This window comes from Anser cygnoides, chromosome 3 (assembly GCF_040182565.1).
Source record: "Anser cygnoides isolate HZ-2024a breed goose chromosome 3, Taihu_goose_T2T_genome, whole genome shotgun sequence".
Taxonomy (NCBI): Eukaryota; Metazoa; Chordata; class Aves; order Anseriformes; family Anatidae; genus Anser; species Anser cygnoides.
This window is the reverse complement of record NC_089875.1, coordinates 60,863,246-60,882,466: the sequence shown is the minus strand read 5'-3', so window position 1 is coordinate 60,882,466 and position 19,221 is coordinate 60,863,246. Positions and strand designations below refer to the sequence as shown.

Here is a 19,221-nt window from a genome sequence, read left to right as displayed (position 1 = left end):
AGTACCTTTGACTGGTTCTGTTGCAAGAGTATCCTCTGCACAAGCTTCTGAATGATAAGCTGTATAATAGAAAAAAATATGGGCAGATTTTCAAATTTGTATGTCTGAAGTTAGAGAAGCAAATAATGTTCTCTAAAAAAATACCAACATTTGAACTGACATATTCAACAGCCAAGTTTGAAATTTCAAAAGTCTGTAAACTCTGCATTTTACAGATGCAGATGCTGTACTAGAAAATGAAGCATGATGTCTTGTTGATGTTGCTAAATGTTGAGGCGTAGCCCTTATCATGGATGCTACCATATACCGACCTGCTTGTACACTTACTTCCTTTTTTTAAACTGAATCTTTTAGACTAAGCTCAAACACTCATATAACAAGCCATATCTTGTCCTGAAAAATAAAAGGATAAGGAATACAAGCTGTTGTAACATGTGAAGGTAGTCTGATATACTTTATAGATTTTTTTTTTTAATAATGGCCTCAAAAAGATTGAGCACAATTAATTTTGGTTTTGACATCTGTGTACTCCTACAAAACTGAGCAGTGCCATGATGTCAGCTGGTTTGTTTATCTGCCAAAGGGGGTGGGGGGGCAGGGGGGAGTGTTTACTGTTTGTGTTCTTGTTGTGATTAATGTGTGATTCAGCTTGCCAACTTCCTCACCCCATCGGACATCATGCTTGGACTGCTAGCTGCTGCAGCTCATGATGTGGATCATCCAGGGGTCAACCAGCCCTTTTTGATCAAAACTAAACACCACCTTGCCAGCCTGTACCAGGTAAAAACACTCTTCAGACTGGTAATATGTAAAATAATGTCAAGGAGGGTCTAAGCAACTTGCAGTGAGCTTTCACAGTAATGAATGACCTACACTGTAAGTCTGAACAATTTCAGCTGTGCTTCTCACTGGGCATCTTTTCTTATAGCAAAGCTGATGGACATGAGAAAGAAGGTAGAAATATGCAGTTTTGTTGAGGACATTTAAGCCAAATCAATTGCTTTGGTTATTTCTACTGTAGATTATCTGGGTTAAGGAGCTCTGGGTAGGAGAATTAAAATCAGAGGGATGATTTGTATTTCATTTTCCTTCAGCAAGCAAGTAAACAACAAGAATGTCTCAAATTGGCATTATGTTAAAAGGAACTTCAGCTTCATCTGGCTTTAGGAAAATTGAACGTTTCACGGATGTTGCAATTTAAAAAAAATAGAAGATAGAGGAAAAAAAAGTTGTAAATATTTACACAAACATGCCTAGAGATAAAAAGAAAAAACTTAAAAGCGCTCATCATAGGTCATGCCACATGCTGTTTAGACCAGTATCCTGTTTCTAAGAGCAGACAGTAAAGGATCTCAGAGAGAAATACAAGCCTGGGATAAGTATAGTGTTGTCCTTCACCTGGTATATATCCTCTTGTTCAAATAACTGTCAGTGAATCCATCTTCTACTGATTTTTGTGGTCCTTCCTGAACATATTTCTAGCTTTGGTCCATGGCAATTATTGTAGCTCTGAATTTTATCTATAATTATCATATATGTACAATCAAGCTATCTTTGTGTGCATGTGTACTTTATCATATATGCACATCTTTATTCTTTACATTATATTTATATATACACACTTGGGCGATGCCATAAATCATTTTGGTTGCTCTAACTGTAATTCGTAGTTAATAAATGGAGATTGTAGAGATTTCTATCCTTTGGAAGAATCAGCTTCAGCCTTCTTAAAAAGGTGTCAGAATATCCTTAGTTAAAAATAAATCTAATTGAGGAAGACTCACTAATAGCTGGGTGCCTTTCTATACATACTTAGTAAATGAAGAATTTGCTGTGATTTGCGAAGTACTCGTAAGGAGGTTCTGTCTTGTTTTGCCCTGCTCAAGCAACACTGGTGTTTAACAAAAGAAGTTGGATATGTAAGGGTTCGATTTTCCTTCAGCCGTGGGAACAAGGCTGGGCCATGGGATCCCCAGCCAGGATGTGGTGATGCTCAGAGACTCCAAACCTTGTGACTGGCCTAGTCACAGATTGGAGGTCTTTTAATAGTCTTAAGTGTAAAAAAAAAAAAAAAAAAAAAGAAAAAAAAAATATTTCCCTGTCCTGAAGATTGTGTTACAGTGATCCTCTAGTTTTAGGGTTCAATCCTCTGATATGACAGACTTCCTAGCATTCAGTCTTTAAAATAAATCTGTGCTACTCAGGGTTTTTCAAAAAATAAGAAGTGGTGAAGCAAGCTCTCTGGAAATCAGAGTTGAAAACACCAGTCTGTAAGCCATCACATAGATTTTTTTTCCCTGCGTGGTTTATCTCCTACCGCCCAGCCTAAGCCATCAGATAACTAATGGCAATTAGACTTAATAAGGCAGTAGATTGTTCCTGGGTGGAATAGCTGACTACTAATTGTTGGCAACAGCTTCAGGGATTCTGGCTGCTTGCATTTAACAGGGGAGTCATATGACTTCATGCTCAGTTGTCACTTGTTAACTTGACCTTTCCTTTTCCCTGCTCCATGTACTTTAGACATGAGATACTAGACACTGTAGCGGCTTCGATTTAAGTTCTCATATAGCAGCAGGCAAAGATCAGAAATTTACAGGAGTGGAAATATTCTGGAATGGATACCCATGTTGTTGTTTGTGGTTTTTTTTTTTCTTTGAGTAACTATTAGTTGGATGCAAGGAAGTTCTTGGATACCTACACACGCGGTCCTGTTCTGGCTGGCCTTCAGTGTGGCCAAATGTTAGGGAAGCAGGCTTTCCATACAGGGCTTGGGAGAGCTCTAGGCCAGCACCGTAAGTGTAAGACAGCCCAGAGGCTGGCAGTCTCTCAAGCTCAGCTTTGAGCCAGTCAGAGAGAAAACTGAAAAAGAGCCTCTTGCCGTGCAGGTAAAGCATTTGTTTGACAAAGATGGGCGATGCTTAAGTTAAGTGTGTGCAGGAGTTAAGTGTGTGCAGGGACCAGCAAGCACCAGTATGCTCCTTCCTTCCCAGGGGAGCCGTGTTGAGATGGTAGACACTGGCAGGTCTTCCCCTTAATGAATACAGCAGGGCCTTAAAGTTCCAGACCACTTGTGGGGAAACAGGGGAGGTGACAAAGCAGGTACAAATTTGGGCTGGAAAATAGGTTTACAGGAACAAAATGAGGTCTGTCAGGCAAGTGAGCCCCAGCAACATGCTCTGCTCTGTGAAGGTGGTTAGGAGTGGATACTGCCAAGAGAGGTGTGGAGACAACAAAATCCAAGACACCTCTGTTGGGGTTCCTCTTGTAGTTGAGGACAGATAGGAAAACAGAAGGGAGAAATCACCCAATGAACAGTAAGGGGGAGGGGGGGGAAGCACACAGCAACATAGGCACTTAACACATGAAACTACAGTGTTTTGATTTGAAATTAACTTTATTCCGTATTTTTCCTCAGCTAGCCAATTGTGATCTGTTTCACAGACAAGCTTGCTCTGCATTCTCTACCCAGAGAACTTTCTGTACTCACCTTGTCTGGTTTCTCTTGAGAAACTGCTTGCACTCTTATGCTGACAACCAGGTATTTCAGGCCCCTGAGCATAATGTGTATAAGCCATACATCTATAGTCAACAAACCCGAGCTCAAAAGACAACTCTTCAATGTGAAAGGCCTATAGCCTGCATGGTTGGCTGAATCTGAGACTGAGGTCCCAGCAGTCACAATTTCCTGGTTCACAGGGAAGTTGACTGAATGATAAGCTGACAGTCAGTTGTAAACTCTTAAACCACACTGTCTCTTGGAACACAGAAGGGAAGGATGTATCTGAAACATCACAGAACGGTAGAAGAGAAATGAAGACAACCCAGTGGGAATCACTGAGCTCGATCCCACTGCAGCTCTGGAAGGGATGTGGGGGCGTGGGATGCTCTGCAGGGGACCTCAGCCCGGAGGAGGTTTCAGGGGCTGGGTGCATCAGATGGGAACTGCAGGAACTGTGAGTGCAGTCACGGTCTGCAGCAAGCATCAGACTTCCCAAAGATGACAGCCAGGCAGGGTTTGTCTACTTTACCTTCAGGTAGGAAGACAGCAGCCCGTGAACCTGGAGCAACCACCGGCACCAGGATTCAGCTCTGAGATTAGGGAGGTGAAAGAAGAAAAAAGATATTGTGTCCTACTATAGTCCCTTGTTTTTCTTGGTCAAGGTACAGGGGTGCAAAAGTCCATCCTGATGTATTTAGGCAAAAACGAGAAGGATATTTAAGTTGGCTGGTAAACAGAATTGCTGTCAAAAGTAATTAGACATTGCCTCGCTTGTTCTGATGGTTGGAAAGTTGTTTTTTTTGTTTTTTTTGTATCGGTAATTTCTATTATGGAAGCAACATGTGAATTCAAAAAGCAGCAGAGCGTACTGCAGAAAATATTGTAATGGCAAATCAATCAAATTTGTGCTCTCACCTTTGCAGTAACTTTGAGCACTAAATTTCAAGAAAACTTTGTGAAGATGGTCAAAATGCAAACTGGGTCTGGTTACTGGCACTCTTTTGTGTTTCAGTGGTCGTTCCATACAGTAGGATAACAAAGAAGGAAAGGGAAGCCTTAAGGAGAACATAATGCTGAGTCCTTCTTGGAGCAGTGGAGCTGTGCATCACATCCGACAGGAAAGGCAGCAGTCCTGCAGCTACAGCTCAGAGTTGTGTGACTGTGCAGAAAGGAGCCAAAGACTGACAGTGGCCAGAGAAAGGGATGCTGATGCTAGTTTTTTAGTGGGCAGCAACAGGGTGGAGTCCTTGTTCTGCTACCTGCCCAAAAGTTTGGGTTGTTTGTTTGTTGTTTGCTTGTTTGAATCTAGTGCTCATCTACTGAAAAAGCCACAGATAGTGCCCAAAAGATGCTGTAACTCCCCCAAGAGTGTCCCCATTGCTGGGTGACAGTCATCTCATTTGTACTGTGTGCTTTTTTTGTGTGTTCAGGGACTGAGTAGTTCATTGGAGGGTCTTTTGTTGGGCTTTGCCTCTGCAGCAAACAGGTTTGACTTGTAAAAATTGTGCTAGAGGTTTCTGAGAAAGTTACATTGCTGAACTGTTCAGTGGTAGAAAGCATTCTGTGGACTAAATGGCTGATGATTGATAAGCGCATTGTGTGTTAGGACAGTAATATGAAATCATCAGACACAAGATACCCAATTTGTTATAATTTACAGACGACCTATAAAGCTGTGTTTCTGTTCCCTGGGATTATTGTTTTTCCTGTCTAACTTTGTTTCCACTTAGTTGGAAGCAAACAAACAAGGACTCAAAATTTGTTGCAGACTCTGTTGCTGAAGCCTGCAGATGCTTAGTGATGCTGGTATCTTGTTGTCACTGAGCAGCTGCCAGGAGCTTCCAGTTCCCTGACTTCAGGGGAAGTTTGGCAGTTCAGTTTTCTTTTACTTGTCTGCTCTGCATTCAGACTGTAGAAACCAAAAAGTCAGCTTGGGATCAGTGCGAGGTAAACCATAAGCTAGATAAGATTTTGCAATCATGATTTAATTAATTTGTTAATAAATCTGTTAGAATGTAAGCTACCTTGCACTCAGATGTGATTAACTCCTCTGTTCACAGCAGGGCTCAAAAAATGCAGAACAGGACTCTAGGGTTGACCTCAGCTAGGAAACCTAGAAGCACAAAGTTCTTAACTCTAGAAATCCAGAGCACTTCCTCATACCCAAATGTGGCTAAAAAGCACGTTTTATGCTCAATCTCTTTCAGTTTGTTACAGCAAACAATTTCCAACCAGCTCTAGGCATCGTGTGATATGGCAAATGTGTATCTGTGCCGTGTGCACTTCCCTAATCCTTTAATGTATTCCTTTTATTCATCCCAGAATGTTTCTGTGCTAGAAAATCACCACTGGAGATCTACGATAGGCATGCTTCGAGAATCACGGCTCCTCGCCCACCTGCCCAAGGAGGTGACGTAAGTGTCAGCTGGAGGAAATGCATCACTGAAAAACTGATCCTTGGTTTCCTTCGCTCTTCTTGAGAGGAAACAGGCCGAGAAGTCAGACTTCAGAGTAGGCTGAACATCCTGCTCTCTCTTGGTGCCAGTATGAAACCACAAAACAAAGTTATACCGCAGAAGTATTTTCTAAGAATTTGCCTCTTCAGCATGAGGATGGACGCTGTCAGTGGAAACATTGGGCATCCCAGCAAGAGCAGACCTTTTCAGATCTATTGTTGGCATTTTTCTTTTACACAGCACCAACCAGACATGGAAAGATTTAATGACTAAAAAGTATGCAATAGAAAAATTGAGGAGTTGGTCAAGTAGCTTGAGGTTGCTAAGGAATCCCACGCGTTGCAGAGGAGGTGTGGTTCGGTTTTCAGCTTCTCTGGGTGAAGTGAGGGAAAAAAAGAAAGCAACATTAGCACCTAGGCCAAGGTGATGCTCATTTCTTACCTGCTGGCGTTGTGCAGTGCTTTTCCTACCAAGGAAAGGAGACGGAGCCAATGAACAGCCTGCAATACTAGGGTTTAATCACAGGTGACCTTGCCAAGAATGTAAACAAGTTGCCTGGAAGCAATAAGCTCCGTATTCCTCCAGAAATCCCTCACATCAGACTGACAACTTCTGTTCAGTCCTACTTTAGAGTTGCTTGCAGTATTCAGCACCCCACTCTGAGCAGCTGAAGTAAAACATGACCATTTTTCTAGATGCTACATCCTGTTTATTTTTCCTTTCCTAGCACTTTTGGGAAGCTTTCAGAACCACTTACACAAACAAACATTATTTTTTTTCCACATTATCCATTCCTGCTCAAGCCATTTAGGCAGCTAGAGCAGTTGTACCCTACCCACCCCATCAGAGAATGACCACGCAGACCAGATTGGATCCGTGAAGAACAAGGAAGCTTTGTGCTAGCTGTGGCCCACAGCAGGTTGTTTTGCACGATTAGTGGTTTCATGACTAAAGGGGCTTGTTTTCCTTAATTGCAGACAGGACATCGAGCAGCAGCTAGGCTCCCTGATCTTGGCGACAGACATCAACAGACAGAATGAGTTCTTGATCCGTCTGAAGTCTCACCTTGACAATCAGGATTTGAGACTGGAGGATGCACAAGACAGACATTTTATGCTTCAGGTAACTTTTAAAATTTTTTTTTCCACTATTGTTTTCTTACTCATTTTTCAAGTCATGGTATTTCCCAGTACACATTAGAGTAACATAGGGATAGTGTTTCTGAACAACAGCACTGCCTTACCTAGTGTCATAATCACTTTGCTTCTGCCACCTGGCATGTTAGACAAGCATAAGGCGCCTCTCATGTTTCCTTATGTGAGCTCCTTGAGTTAAAAAGCTGGGAATGCAACAGACGGCGGAGAGCGTCATATGCTGAGAAATGATGATAAGCCACTAATTACTTTATTTCCAGAACACTGCATCTCTTCCCAGGTAACGCCTCGACTTCATTCTCCGTATGACGAGTGTCACTTCAGTGGTGTCATTTCCTAGTGAGGGGCAGGAGAGCGCCCTTCCTGGTGCTCTTCCCAAGGCAGGCAGCCTGACACCAGGTGCCCGAGCCCTGCTCCTGCGACTGGTGCTCAGAAGGTGCTGCTGCAGAGGCAGATGTTGCCATGGCAGCAGGTGCTTCGCTACTGGAGCGTAGCTACAGAAGAAAACCGTGTTTTATTTAAAAACCAAATAGATTCAAACTGATTCTTCCAGCTAAGCTGCAGTCATTAACAGGCCCTTCAGAATAAACCTCTACCTATTAAAGCATTACTGGGATTAAAGTAGCTGTATATACATGCTTCTGTGGAGAACTGACATCAATTTCCCTCTTAAGCGCACAAAAGAGTTAAAGTGAGCGTTGTCATTTACAAAACAAACATCTACACGTTATCACTTTGTTGAGGTTACGGGAAAGGTGACAGCTGCAGGGAAAGAAGTGCTGATCTGTTAATTCTTCCCCCTCCAGAAGCGTGGGAAATGTAGCAATCTGCTCGTCTGTCCTCCGAGAAACACGGCCTTCTGTCAGATTCCTGCACGGCCTGCGCAGGGCAGGATGATGGGTTTATCATATTTCTGGACAGATTAGGCAAGAAAGTTGTGCAAGTGCCAGAGGCACGGGGATTACAGATCTCAACTATGGCAAAAAAAAATCCTTATGCACTTTCTTGAAGACAGATAAAAACTAGGACAGAGACATAGTGAGATTTACTTGTTTAGTGGATTATTTGTGGAAGAAAAAAAAAACATCAAGAATTCTAGACTGGTCAGGATAGGTTAAAGAATGGTTGGAATGCTCTTTTAAGTACACAGTAACATTAAGGCTAATCAATTTAATCCAGAAAGAAAAGTGACTTCGGAGACTTCCCTCCTCCGGTTCACAGGTCTGAATTTACACAGGAAATATTTCTTATGTTTTCCTCTCCGGGTGCCAGAATGAATTCTGTCCTCTGTCAAACTAACCGACTGTGTTCAGTCTCTCTAGGAAGAAGTAAGGTACACAACATCTCGTTCCAAGGCAGTAAGGCAGATGGATTATTACATAGCTCTCTTTATGAAGCAGTTACATGATTTTAAAATCCTTTTGCCCTCCTGTTCTCATTCCCCTACAAAGCACTTAATAGCCCTGGTTAACTAAGTGAAACCAAGCCAGAGGCAGTGCACAGGGCCCTGTGCTTAGCTTTGTAAAGAAAAGCACGTGGCCATTAAACTGAAGTGTAATTGAAGTGAGATGCAAGGTCACTCACTGAGACCACAGAGGAACGACGCCCAAACAGCCTTACACCAGCTTGGCTCTTCCTTCCCTCAGCATCACTCACGGATCCTGAGCCAGGCAATCAGCAGGAGCCAGCCTGAAGCTTTTGTTGGCTTACTCCTTACAAGGGATATCCAAAAGACTTTGCCATCTTGGAATTTGGCCCTCCTCTTGTTCTCACTACAGTAAAGCAGAGGGCTGGATGAAAGGTTTGTTTGCTGCTCTTTCCTCAAAAGGCATGTTTGGGTGAGGCTCAGTACCCAAAAGGTGATCTTAACCCTTCCCACCATCGCTGGTGAGGCCTGGGAGTTTCACGACTGCAGCTTTACAACTGAAGCACTGCTAGGTAATTTATTTTCTCACCTCTACTTTTCCCCTTTACTTTCAGATTGCGCTCAAGTGTGCTGACATTTGCAACCCGTGCCGGCTGTGGGACCTGAGCAAACAGTGGAGCGAGCGAGTCTGCGAGGAGTTCTACCGGCAAGGTCAGCCCCTTCCCCACCTGCTCTCAGGCACGGTGTGCAGCCGGACAGAGAGCTGACACTGGCAGGGAGCATTCAGCCCTTTGCCTTGAAATATCCCTCAAGGACAGGCAGTCGCACGGACACACTGCCTCATCTGGAAAGGGAGGAGGAGCAGAGGAGCAGTGAGGATTTACGTGACCCAGCTGCTCTTCTAGCAGGAGGGAGGCAGAGCTGTGCCGTGCCTCAGCTCTTGAATTTTGCTGAAGAGCCCACGGCTTGGTTCCTCGCTGAGAACCCTCCAGCCGTCGTTAGCTCTTCTGAGCTGAAACTGCGCCAGGGTTACCCTGCACCAGCATCATGCCGCTACCGACTGCATTTTATCTCACTTTTCAGACTCTCACAACTCCTACAGGAGGCTCAGCCTCCGTGTTTCCCAAATATGACACACTCTTCTGCATAGAAATGCAGAGAAAGAGTTCAAATGCAGTTCCCAGCACAGTAAGCTTCCCTAACATGTTTGAAACGGCCAAAGTAGGCAAGCCAACACTCTGCTAGAACCTATTGCAAATGCTTTCAGACCCCTGCAGAGAGCTCAGTCATGCAGGGCCTTTTTTAAACACAGTAATTGCACCATTTGGCTCTATCTGCATAGGCAAGGTCATGCTGTGCTACAACACGGACAGGGTGCAGCAGAGTTTAATCACTGCTAAATTCTTTGTTTGTAGCATCCTGAGAGCCTAAGGCAAGTGGTACAAACACTGGAAGAGCACACAATGAAGTACTCAATTCACTTAAAATTCTGCAGTACTGAGTTAAGCCACATTTGGGCTGGTACCTAGTACAGTTAGTCCGGAACATTAGCGAACAAGGACAAATAGTTCAACAAGTTAATTTTTAGCCAGCGTTAGTTTAAGCTGGTGAAACGTCTTTGATGCTGTTGAAGCAACATAAGCAACTTGCAAGAGTCGGATGTATAGCCAAGGCATAATCAATATCCAACACGAAGACAGGGTCCCAGTTGTCCGAAATCTCACCGATGGGGAGTATTGAGGGACAGTCCTGTGAAAGACAGCAGTCTCAGCTCTTACAAACTTAAGCTTTTTCCCTAAGACTCAAGACACACTAGTAAAACTTCTGTAATATACCTCTGAAAGGGGACACAGGAGCATACAAGACCAGTTAGAGCTGTAACAAGGGGGAAAAGAGCAATTATGTGGGGGAACGTGCAGAAGCAATGGTATGACTGTGTGATCTTGGTAAGTGATACAGAAAACCAACAATAAATATTGTATTTAGATACCATTACCACTTAAAAACGTATTCTTGTAGATCTCTCTACCCCCTTACACATAATGCTGAGGCATGAAGGTGTTTTTTGTCACTAAGGTTGGTATTTGGAAACCATAGCTTTTATGGTCAGAATTTTAACTATAGATGAGGCAGATAATACCAAAATTAATGCATTGACTAATCTTCCTGCTGTAATGTATACAGAAGTTTGAACTTTTTTTGTATGAAATATTTCTAATGCCATTTAAATAGACTCAAACACTAATCTTCCAACTATCTGGTGCATTTACACCTATCAATAAATAAAATGTACAGATCAGGTAAATTTCAGGAAGCACCTGATCCCTACAACAGTTCCTAACACAAACCTTTCATAGAAAAATAACTTAACCTGATCCTAAGAAATTCAAGCATTTCTGTACAGCAAAAACCTTAAAAGTGGGTATTTTGAATGGGCATTTCAAAAGTCAGTTAGGAACAGAGGGAACATAATGCAACCTGATTTGTTTATATAAAGCTGGAATTGGCAAGGAACAAGTTTCAAGAAAATGGCTCATGTTTAAACAACATTCATGCTCAGTTTCTCTAGAGAGGTTGTAAAGTTGTTTGAAAGGTTTCCCCTAGCGTGAGAGTTCTCAGCAACTAATTCATGCAGTTACTTTTCTAGCAACTTGGAACACAAGAAAAATTACCATCCTTTAAGTTCTTACCATGCTAAGAAAAATCTTGTCTTTCTCAATTAAATGGCTTGTCAAAGACAAGACGTTGGTACAGTTTGAGCCATACTTGCAAACCATTTGTAGCCCAGAATACTTACGTCACTGGAGTTCTCTTTTATCTGTCAAAGATTTCTTGAAGTGGGTAGAAGAGAAGAAGAGAACAAACAAACTGCACATTTGGAAACATAACAAATTCACTTTGTCTCAGCGTTGATGAATTGTTCCTTTTGATTGTTCGTGAAGCTCAAAACATTTCCCTGGTATTTCCTAAATATCTAGCTAAAACTGAAAATATTCCCCTCACTTACATTTAAGAAGCAATTTGATGTTGCAGGGAGGAGAAAGAGAAGGCTTAAAAATGCACATAGTATATATGGGGCTATAGAAGCCAGGCAGCACTAAAGCATTTAAGTCAAAACTGTCACAGGGGACAACAACAAAAAAAAAAAAAAGCTTTTAAACAAAATCAGTGGATTTGAAGCAAAATGTTTATTTTGAGGTTGAGTGTAATGTTTTGTCTGATTTATGGGAATGTTTCTTCTAAACAGCACTCACAACATCCTTATTAGTAAATAAAAAGGACAAGCAGAACAGCTTAGCTTATAGGTAGCAGGTCTCTCATCCCTCCCATATGGTGGGTAGGAAAGGGTCCATACTGCCAGGCTCCATTGAGCTGGCCTTTAACAGCAATTTTCACAAGCACACAATAGCAACTCACACAACCATATTCACCAAGATGCGGATTTTTTTTTCTAGAATATGTTTTCTGTAATTTTCTAGTAGGAAGTGAGAGAGGCTATTTTTAAAATAAAGGTCCTCGGAACACTTAAGTGCTCACATTTAAAGTTCATTCAAAACTCACCTTTCCTTAGAGATATTTTTCTTTCTATGCTTGCTTAGTTTCTCTGATGCCTAAAAAACAAAATAAAAGAGTCCAAAAATGAAGGTATTTAGACATTTAACATGGTTTTCATTGGTGCAAGATTACAACTGATTAAATCCATATAGTTGCAGTCACCGTACAAGTCTGATGTAGGTATGGAGAACAGACAAGTGGCAGCAAATTATTTTCTTTTTACATTGTAGGTGACCTGGAACAAAAATTTGAACTGGAAATAAGTCCTCTTTGTAATCAGCAGAAGGATACAATACCAAGCATACAAATAGGTAAGTATTAGCTTCATTCTGTTCTCTCCATGTTTATCACAGTATGGCACAAGCTCAAACAGAAACTGAAACACGATATGCGATAAAATCCATCTGTGACATAAACCCAGTGAATCAACAGCCAGGGTCAACTTCGTGAGTCCCAAACACTTGATCTAGGATTGACTTTGTGAGATGACACATGACCTTACCTCGAGGATGATCAGCCAGGTGCAAGCTTATTTCAGTGGAGCCGCTTTATTTGCGATGACGAGGGAAAGCATCCCCAGTTGAGCATACTGAGAAGCCTTCCAGTTTAAAGTAGCATCACCATTATTTTTCTGTCCAATTTCCCACAGATTCTTCATAAACACTCCATAACATAATGCTCCTGCAGTAGCAGGTTGCTGGAGAATTGTGTGCAGGAGGTGAAAAGATGACTGATTCGTTAAAAGCCTTCAGACCATATTCATTGTTCCCCTAGTAGCAGTTCTCTGGAGATTTGGGGGCAAGAAGTCAAGACAAGTTTCTCCATCTTCCCGTCTTTCTTCAACACTTTAACTTGTCCTCCACAAACCCTGCAGAGCACTGAGCAATTTTCACTTCTCCCCTCTGCTGCACATTGGCATCCCCACAGCCTCCCTGTGCAGGACAGCAGATTGATCTCAAGCAGGGAGTGTGACCCCAGGGCAGTGTTTGCAGAAAACTCTCAGCAGCCCAATGGCTAGTTTGCAGTTGTATTTCCCATAAATGTATCTGCAGTTTCACGCCATACGCACAGGGTGCTAAGTGGACAGCTGTGTAACCATACAATTCTACCTGTCTCACAGCTGAACAAGTGCTGCTAAGGTGTTCATCTTCCTTTCCCCCTGCCAGGAAAACCGTGAGGCAGAAACAATGATTTAAAAGAAATTGTCTGATAATACTGGTGGGCTTTTTCTCTCACATGATTGCTTGGCAAAGCTGATTCACTGTACCAGAGAGATCAGGTTCAGCTTAACTGATGTAAAAACTTCACTGCAGCTAGGTTCACACACAACAAAACTGAAACAGGGCTCATCCACAGAAATAATTCATTTAAGAGCAGCAAAGGCAACATATACAGCAAAGTTAGCCACAGCTCACAGCTTAGAGCTACCTCAGATCACAGCTGCCCACCCCGAGCTTCCTCCAGTCCCACCTGCACTGCTCACTGCCCGCAGAGCTGCACAGCTTCTCTTCCATTCATGTTGGCAACTCAGCTGACAGTCCTGACATGGATGTCAGTGTTCTTTAAGAGGAAACTAGAAGAACCCGGCAGACCTCAGACACCAGCCATAGGGTTTGCAGCAAGCCCCAGATAACAATTTCATTTTGCGTCAGGCCTGTCCAGCCATTTCACAATTATAAACCCAACCATATAAAGCTTACAGCAGCCTGCAGACACACAAGACATGATGTGCAGATAAACCCACTACATTTTCTCTGTACCCATACAACAAGGAAACAGCCACAGAGCTGTTTTTAAAACGTTTGTGTTTTTCTGAGCTCCTTTTTGTTGGAATCAAACTGCAGTTTAAATCTTAAAAGCATTTTCATTTGTTTTCTTCTATCAGAGATTTTGTAACAGTTCACTTAAATACAAGCCACCCCTGCATACAGGAGGTGTGCTCGTACAAAAGCCAACCCAAAGTTAAAGCCACTCCCCTGCGTGTCAGAATAGACAAACCTTTCTGACGCAGAGAAGCTGTTGCATAGTCTTCCCATGTGACAGTAAAGGTCAGCGCACAAATTTCAAGCACTGTCCTTGTCTGCACTCTGCAGTACAAAAGGCATCTATGACATACAGCGTAGCATACAGAAGCCCTCGAGTTAATACACGCCCAGAAAGCTCTGGAATGGGAAGCAGAATAGCCACAGCAGCACTCGCTGCTTTTGCAGTGATGACCTCAGGTACGGTACATTACGGGGCTCAGACACCACCACAGCCCATTCTCAGCTCTTTCATGCACAGCTGTGACTAGGAAACCTGTTACCCAGTGCCTAGAACAAGTGAAGAAAATTGATAATAAAAACCAGTGTCAACTCTCCCCACCCCCCCAAGCAAGTTGTCCTAACAATACGAAGTGCAGATAACATAAGAGTCACAATGCACAACCTAAACAAAAAAGAAACCTGTCCAAACCAACCATTCAATAAAAAGATAAGAGTCATTACATAGGAAAAAAAGGGGTCATTCTAGTATGTGTGGAGAAAAATCACAACCATCACATGTGATTGTACATAGGTTACTTTCTAATTTGAAATCTCAGACTAGGATGGTCTCTCTGATTTTATTTACACATACAGATAGATCCATAACTTCATTATATGCGCTGGTCAGAAGTTGCCAGTTTCAAGAGAAACTGATGGCTGCTTGAGGGTTTACTGTTACTTCTCTTCAAGGCTTTTGCTACTCGTATTGCTGTATTCTCTTGAGGCACTCTCTGGGGAAATGCCCTCAGGGAATGAATTTGTTCCTCACCTGCTGTACTTTCTTTCCCCAGGGTTCATGACGTACATTGTAGAGCCACTCTTTGAGAGGTGGGCCCAGTTTACAGGAGATACCCCCTTATCTGAAAATATGCTAAACCATCTCAGGAGGAACAAGGCCAAGTGGAGGAGTTTGCTCCATAAGCAACACAGCAGTAGTAGGAGCAATGACCACTCAGGTCAAGTGACTGGCAGCCAGGAACAGACTTTAAATGAAGAAGAGACTCCTTAGTGGCAGCTTTGCACTTTTCCTTATAGCACTGCTATCTCTGTCTTGATCACAGCAGCAAGCAAAACCCCGGGGAGCTAAGAGCCTGTTGTCAAGACCATGGAAAGGGAAGAAACGGCAAAGCAGAAGCTGTAAGGGTCCTCATGAATAAACCCACGGTTCTGCTGGGTTCCTTTCTGGATCTCCTTCATCTCCCTCTCCCCCTCTTCATTCTGCGCATGCCTGATGCCATTCGTCACTTCTGATCACGAACTGCCTGAATGCGGAGTCCCAGCCAGCAGTACTGAAGCCGGGCCAGTTACTGCTGCCATGAAGCAGGGAAGATTACTGAGAAAACAGAGGAGATAGTGGCACTCTTGGTTATATATTCATTTACCATGAGTCATACTGTGACATATGTATATAGGCCCAGAGCACCATACACTTTCCAGTCCGGCAGCTGGGCTGCACATTAAACCACCAGCATCTTCAGAACCCAGAGGACACTGGTTGAGTGAGACAGCGCTCACAGAGGGCAGAGAGAATCTGGTTATTTTAGTAATTAAAATAAAAACCTTTTTAACTTTTGTATTCTGTGCACTAAACAGATCTATAAACCTTGGACTGAAGTTACTCTCCATATACACAACTCTAGTGTAACAAGGCTCATTTTGGTAATCATTTTTATGCCACTTTGGATAAAAGACAGGCATCTTCTCATTGCAAGGAACAGTATTCCCTCGCAAATGAAAGGGAAGGTGTTGTACAGTCTAAACCTTTGAAACATGAACAGATCTATCTTTTGAGTACTGTTTCAAGTAACATGTTTATATTCATACGTGTACATTTTCTGTAAATACGAAGCGCTACTGATTCCCATGCCAAAATACTGGAGTACTGTGGGATTGCTACCTGTAAAAACATTGGCACTGTGAACAGAATACTGTTAGTTTTAATACAAGAGAAAGCATTTGTAAATATGGTATAGAGTTTATTAATATACACCATTGTTTGTGGATAAAAGCCTTAACTTTTAGCATCCTTCATTTTCTGATAGCTGCCGAAACCATACGATTATGATTCTGAACTGCCTTTCCACTATCAAAGGTGTATCAAAGGTCATTAAGGAATGAAGTCTGGCAGGATAACCTCTTGAAAACTTCAAACACATTCCATATGGGTCCGTGCTGTTAACTCATGGCACCTTGCACATTCAGTCTAGGCAAATGCTTCACAGAGCCTGAAGTTTAAGTTCAAAAAACAAACAAACAAAAACGTAAAAGCCAAAACCCCACAGCAACACCATATAATTTGACAATTCAACACAATTAACATTTATTCTAGAGTGTGGATTTCTATTAAATAGCATAGTGATCTACAAAGCACGACATTCTAGTAATTCTGGAGTCCGATTGTTTTCTCGAGTGATGTTGTAGTGTAGCTGATATTCCCCCCCACATTCCCTACTTAGATAGCCAGCATCTAAATGCATTTATATTTTTCTTTTTATTTAAAAAACAAAACAAAAAGCTTCAACTGACTGCTAGATCTGTCTCACTCACTGAAGGAAATAAAATACTTTCCAGTCAGTCTGTTAAGAAAAATCCTTTTAACTATCCTAGCTGAGGAATTCTATGAACCCTATGTTCTCTTTGTTTTTGAAAGATACATGGCCTTATCTATGTCATAACCTCAGTTCAGATATTCTTCTGTAAAGCTTTCCTTAAGCTTCAATCATGTCAATGAGATTGCATTCTTGGATACTACTGTATTGCACCAAAGCAATTGCCCTCTCTCCTCTGCCCCCAGAAAAACTAATTGTATTCAGTCAAAGTGCAATGTTGTTGTAAGCCCCCAGTACATCAAATCAGGATAACTCTTTTACAAAATATCTATCAGATCTGGCCATATAATCATGTTTGGACACAATTACTTTGGACAGGCCAACAAAGAAAGCACTTAAATAGGCACTAGAAGGTGTTTGAGAAAGATAACGCTCACTTAAAGAAGTGCAAGGGGAGATGCAGAATTTTTTTTCCATTGCAGGGAACATTGACTTTGTTAGACAAAGTTTTCATGTGCATAAGGTGACTAATATGTTTAAAGGAAAACAAAAAGCATAAGGTTTAGTAAGGGATGTTTTAATCTACTAATTTATTGGACATGTATCTTCAGAGAAAGGGACTGAAATCCAGTGAAATAGGAAGGTGGAAATCACTAACTATGAGAAAACAAAGCATCTTGAGAGTTGCTTTTCTTCTCCTCTACCATTTTGTAAGCTGTAAGTGGTAGAAAACATTCTCCTTCCTCCCTCTTCTAAACGGGACTCACATACTGGTAGTACTATAACCAACAAAGAGAGGGAGTTGTAGAATAAAAGTATTTCTAACTACAGGACATAAACCCCTTTTTAACCACCTGATGGTGGGGGTGGGAGTATCACCGCTTTACAGCTTTTTAGATATATCTTTCCTTCTGACAGATTTAGGACAATTATTAGGACATTATACAAGCAGTATAATGTGCTGCCTACAAGCACTTAAGTACCTACAAAAGAATATCATTTCCCTTGTTTTGTCTTTTTACTAAGAAACTGAAGCCATTTTCCATCTAGTTCAAAGAATTTTTAAAAATGTTCTGAGGTTTAGTTAAATAAACCTGGCGTCTAGCAGCATAAAAAGCTCTTGACAGACACGTTGTTGTGCTGTTCCTGAGGAGCTTCCAGAAAATAGGTCCAACAGGAGAGCTTAGTGCACATCAAGATCTGCTATAGTTACAGTACAACCAAGACCTTTTCTGTAATTAGAGCCTATGGGGCCCATTACAAGACTGCTCTCACCAAGTTAAAGCTTCCTAATAAACTTTGAAAAGCTGCTCTTAAAATGAACAGGGTTTTTTGTTGTTGTCGTTGGTTTGGTTGGTTGGGGTTTTGGGGGTTTGTTGGTTTTGGTTTTTGTGGGGTTTTTTGGTTTTTCTTTTGTTTGTTTGGGGGTGAGGGGTTGGGTACACCGAACATACTTGCTAGATTTCAATCACCTTGTCTAATGAAACAATGTTTGAAATAGGTTCAGGGTGCCTCCAGAAATGCTTCTGTAGTCGTAAGCCAAACCCATTACACAAGTCTGGGTCTGGACCAATTTGCCTCAGGTGCTCTAAACAGAAGTGAGCTGAAAAATTAGGCTCTGGCAGCAGAAGCCTGGCAATGAGATTCACTGGGATCTGTAAGGCAAAATGCTATCGTTTGATTCCCCATAGACGAAGCCAAACCATACCTGATATGGCCAATTCAACAGCACCAGTGCTCAGTATATGCTGTTGTGATACATGCTTGGTATTCCCTGGTTTGGAGGACATTTCGGTGCTGGGATATCTCCCCAGGATAGCAACAGAATGCTGGATGAACTGAGTGAAGAAATGTATATGCAGATATACCAAGTACATGGATGTTTGTGCTGTCAGCCCTATTAGCCATTTTACAGAAAGGCCATGTAAATTATTTCTCTTTCTTACTGGGACAGTGCAGCTAAAAGATTCTGCAGTTTTAAAACAGTTAGGTTTTTCATATATGTAATGAGGGAAGCAGAAAATTAGTAAAAACCAGAGCTTAACACACTAACTAAGCCACACAAATACAATTCACTTGATTAAAACTCAGTTTCTTGAAATGCAGATTTTGTTTCATCAGAGGCAAATTCTGTGTAAATAATTTTTTTTTTGTTTTTTAAGAAAAGAGTGGTGGTAAGTGAATTTTTTATTATGGCTAAAATAATGCATACGTATGCACTTTCATTAAGTAAAGGTTTGACCTGCCTTTGCGTTTCTAAGGGTCAACATTCTGGCCACCAACCAAAACAGGAAAAAAAAGGAGTATGAAAAACGTGTACTTTTGAAAAACATAAATGAACAGAGGAATAGGTGACATTAAGCAGAGTCTATGGAGGATCTGCAGTTCTGTCTAACCTAGTATTGAACATGTCAAATTTTTTTTGTATGAAGTATTGTTTTTTGTAAAAAAAAAAAAAAAAAAAGCAAAGACTCACACAATGATCAGTGAGAAGGCTGCTACCACAGTAAATGGAATAAGCCAGTTTTCAAACTGCATAGTTATCTCACCAGCTTTTCTAAACTCTTATTGAACTATTAGAAGTTTCCAACAAAATAAACAGAATACATATAAGC

General features: G+C 41.7%; 1 protein-coding gene across 4 annotated transcripts in view; it reads left to right on the top strand.

Annotated features, from left to right (window-relative positions):
* Positions 1 to 17,929, top strand: part of PDE7B (phosphodiesterase 7B) — a 178,348-nt gene extending 160,419 nt beyond the window's left edge. For all 4 annotated transcript variants that reach the window (XM_013175498.3, XM_066994251.1, XM_013175500.3 and 1 more), the window contains 6 exons: positions 649 to 780; positions 5,825 to 5,916; positions 6,936 to 7,080; positions 9,093 to 9,189; positions 12,264 to 12,344; positions 14,849 to 17,929. In XM_013175498.3, the coding sequence (XP_013030952.1) occupies positions 649 to 780; positions 5,825 to 5,916; positions 6,936 to 7,080; positions 9,093 to 9,189; positions 12,264 to 12,344; positions 14,849 to 15,066 (765 nt within the window). In that variant the 3' untranslated portion in view covers positions 15,067 to 17,929. The remainder of the gene's footprint in view (positions 1 to 648; positions 781 to 5,824; positions 5,917 to 6,935; positions 7,081 to 9,092; positions 9,190 to 12,263; positions 12,345 to 14,848) is intronic.
* The last annotated feature ends 1,292 nt before the right edge of the window (positions 17,930 to 19,221 follow it).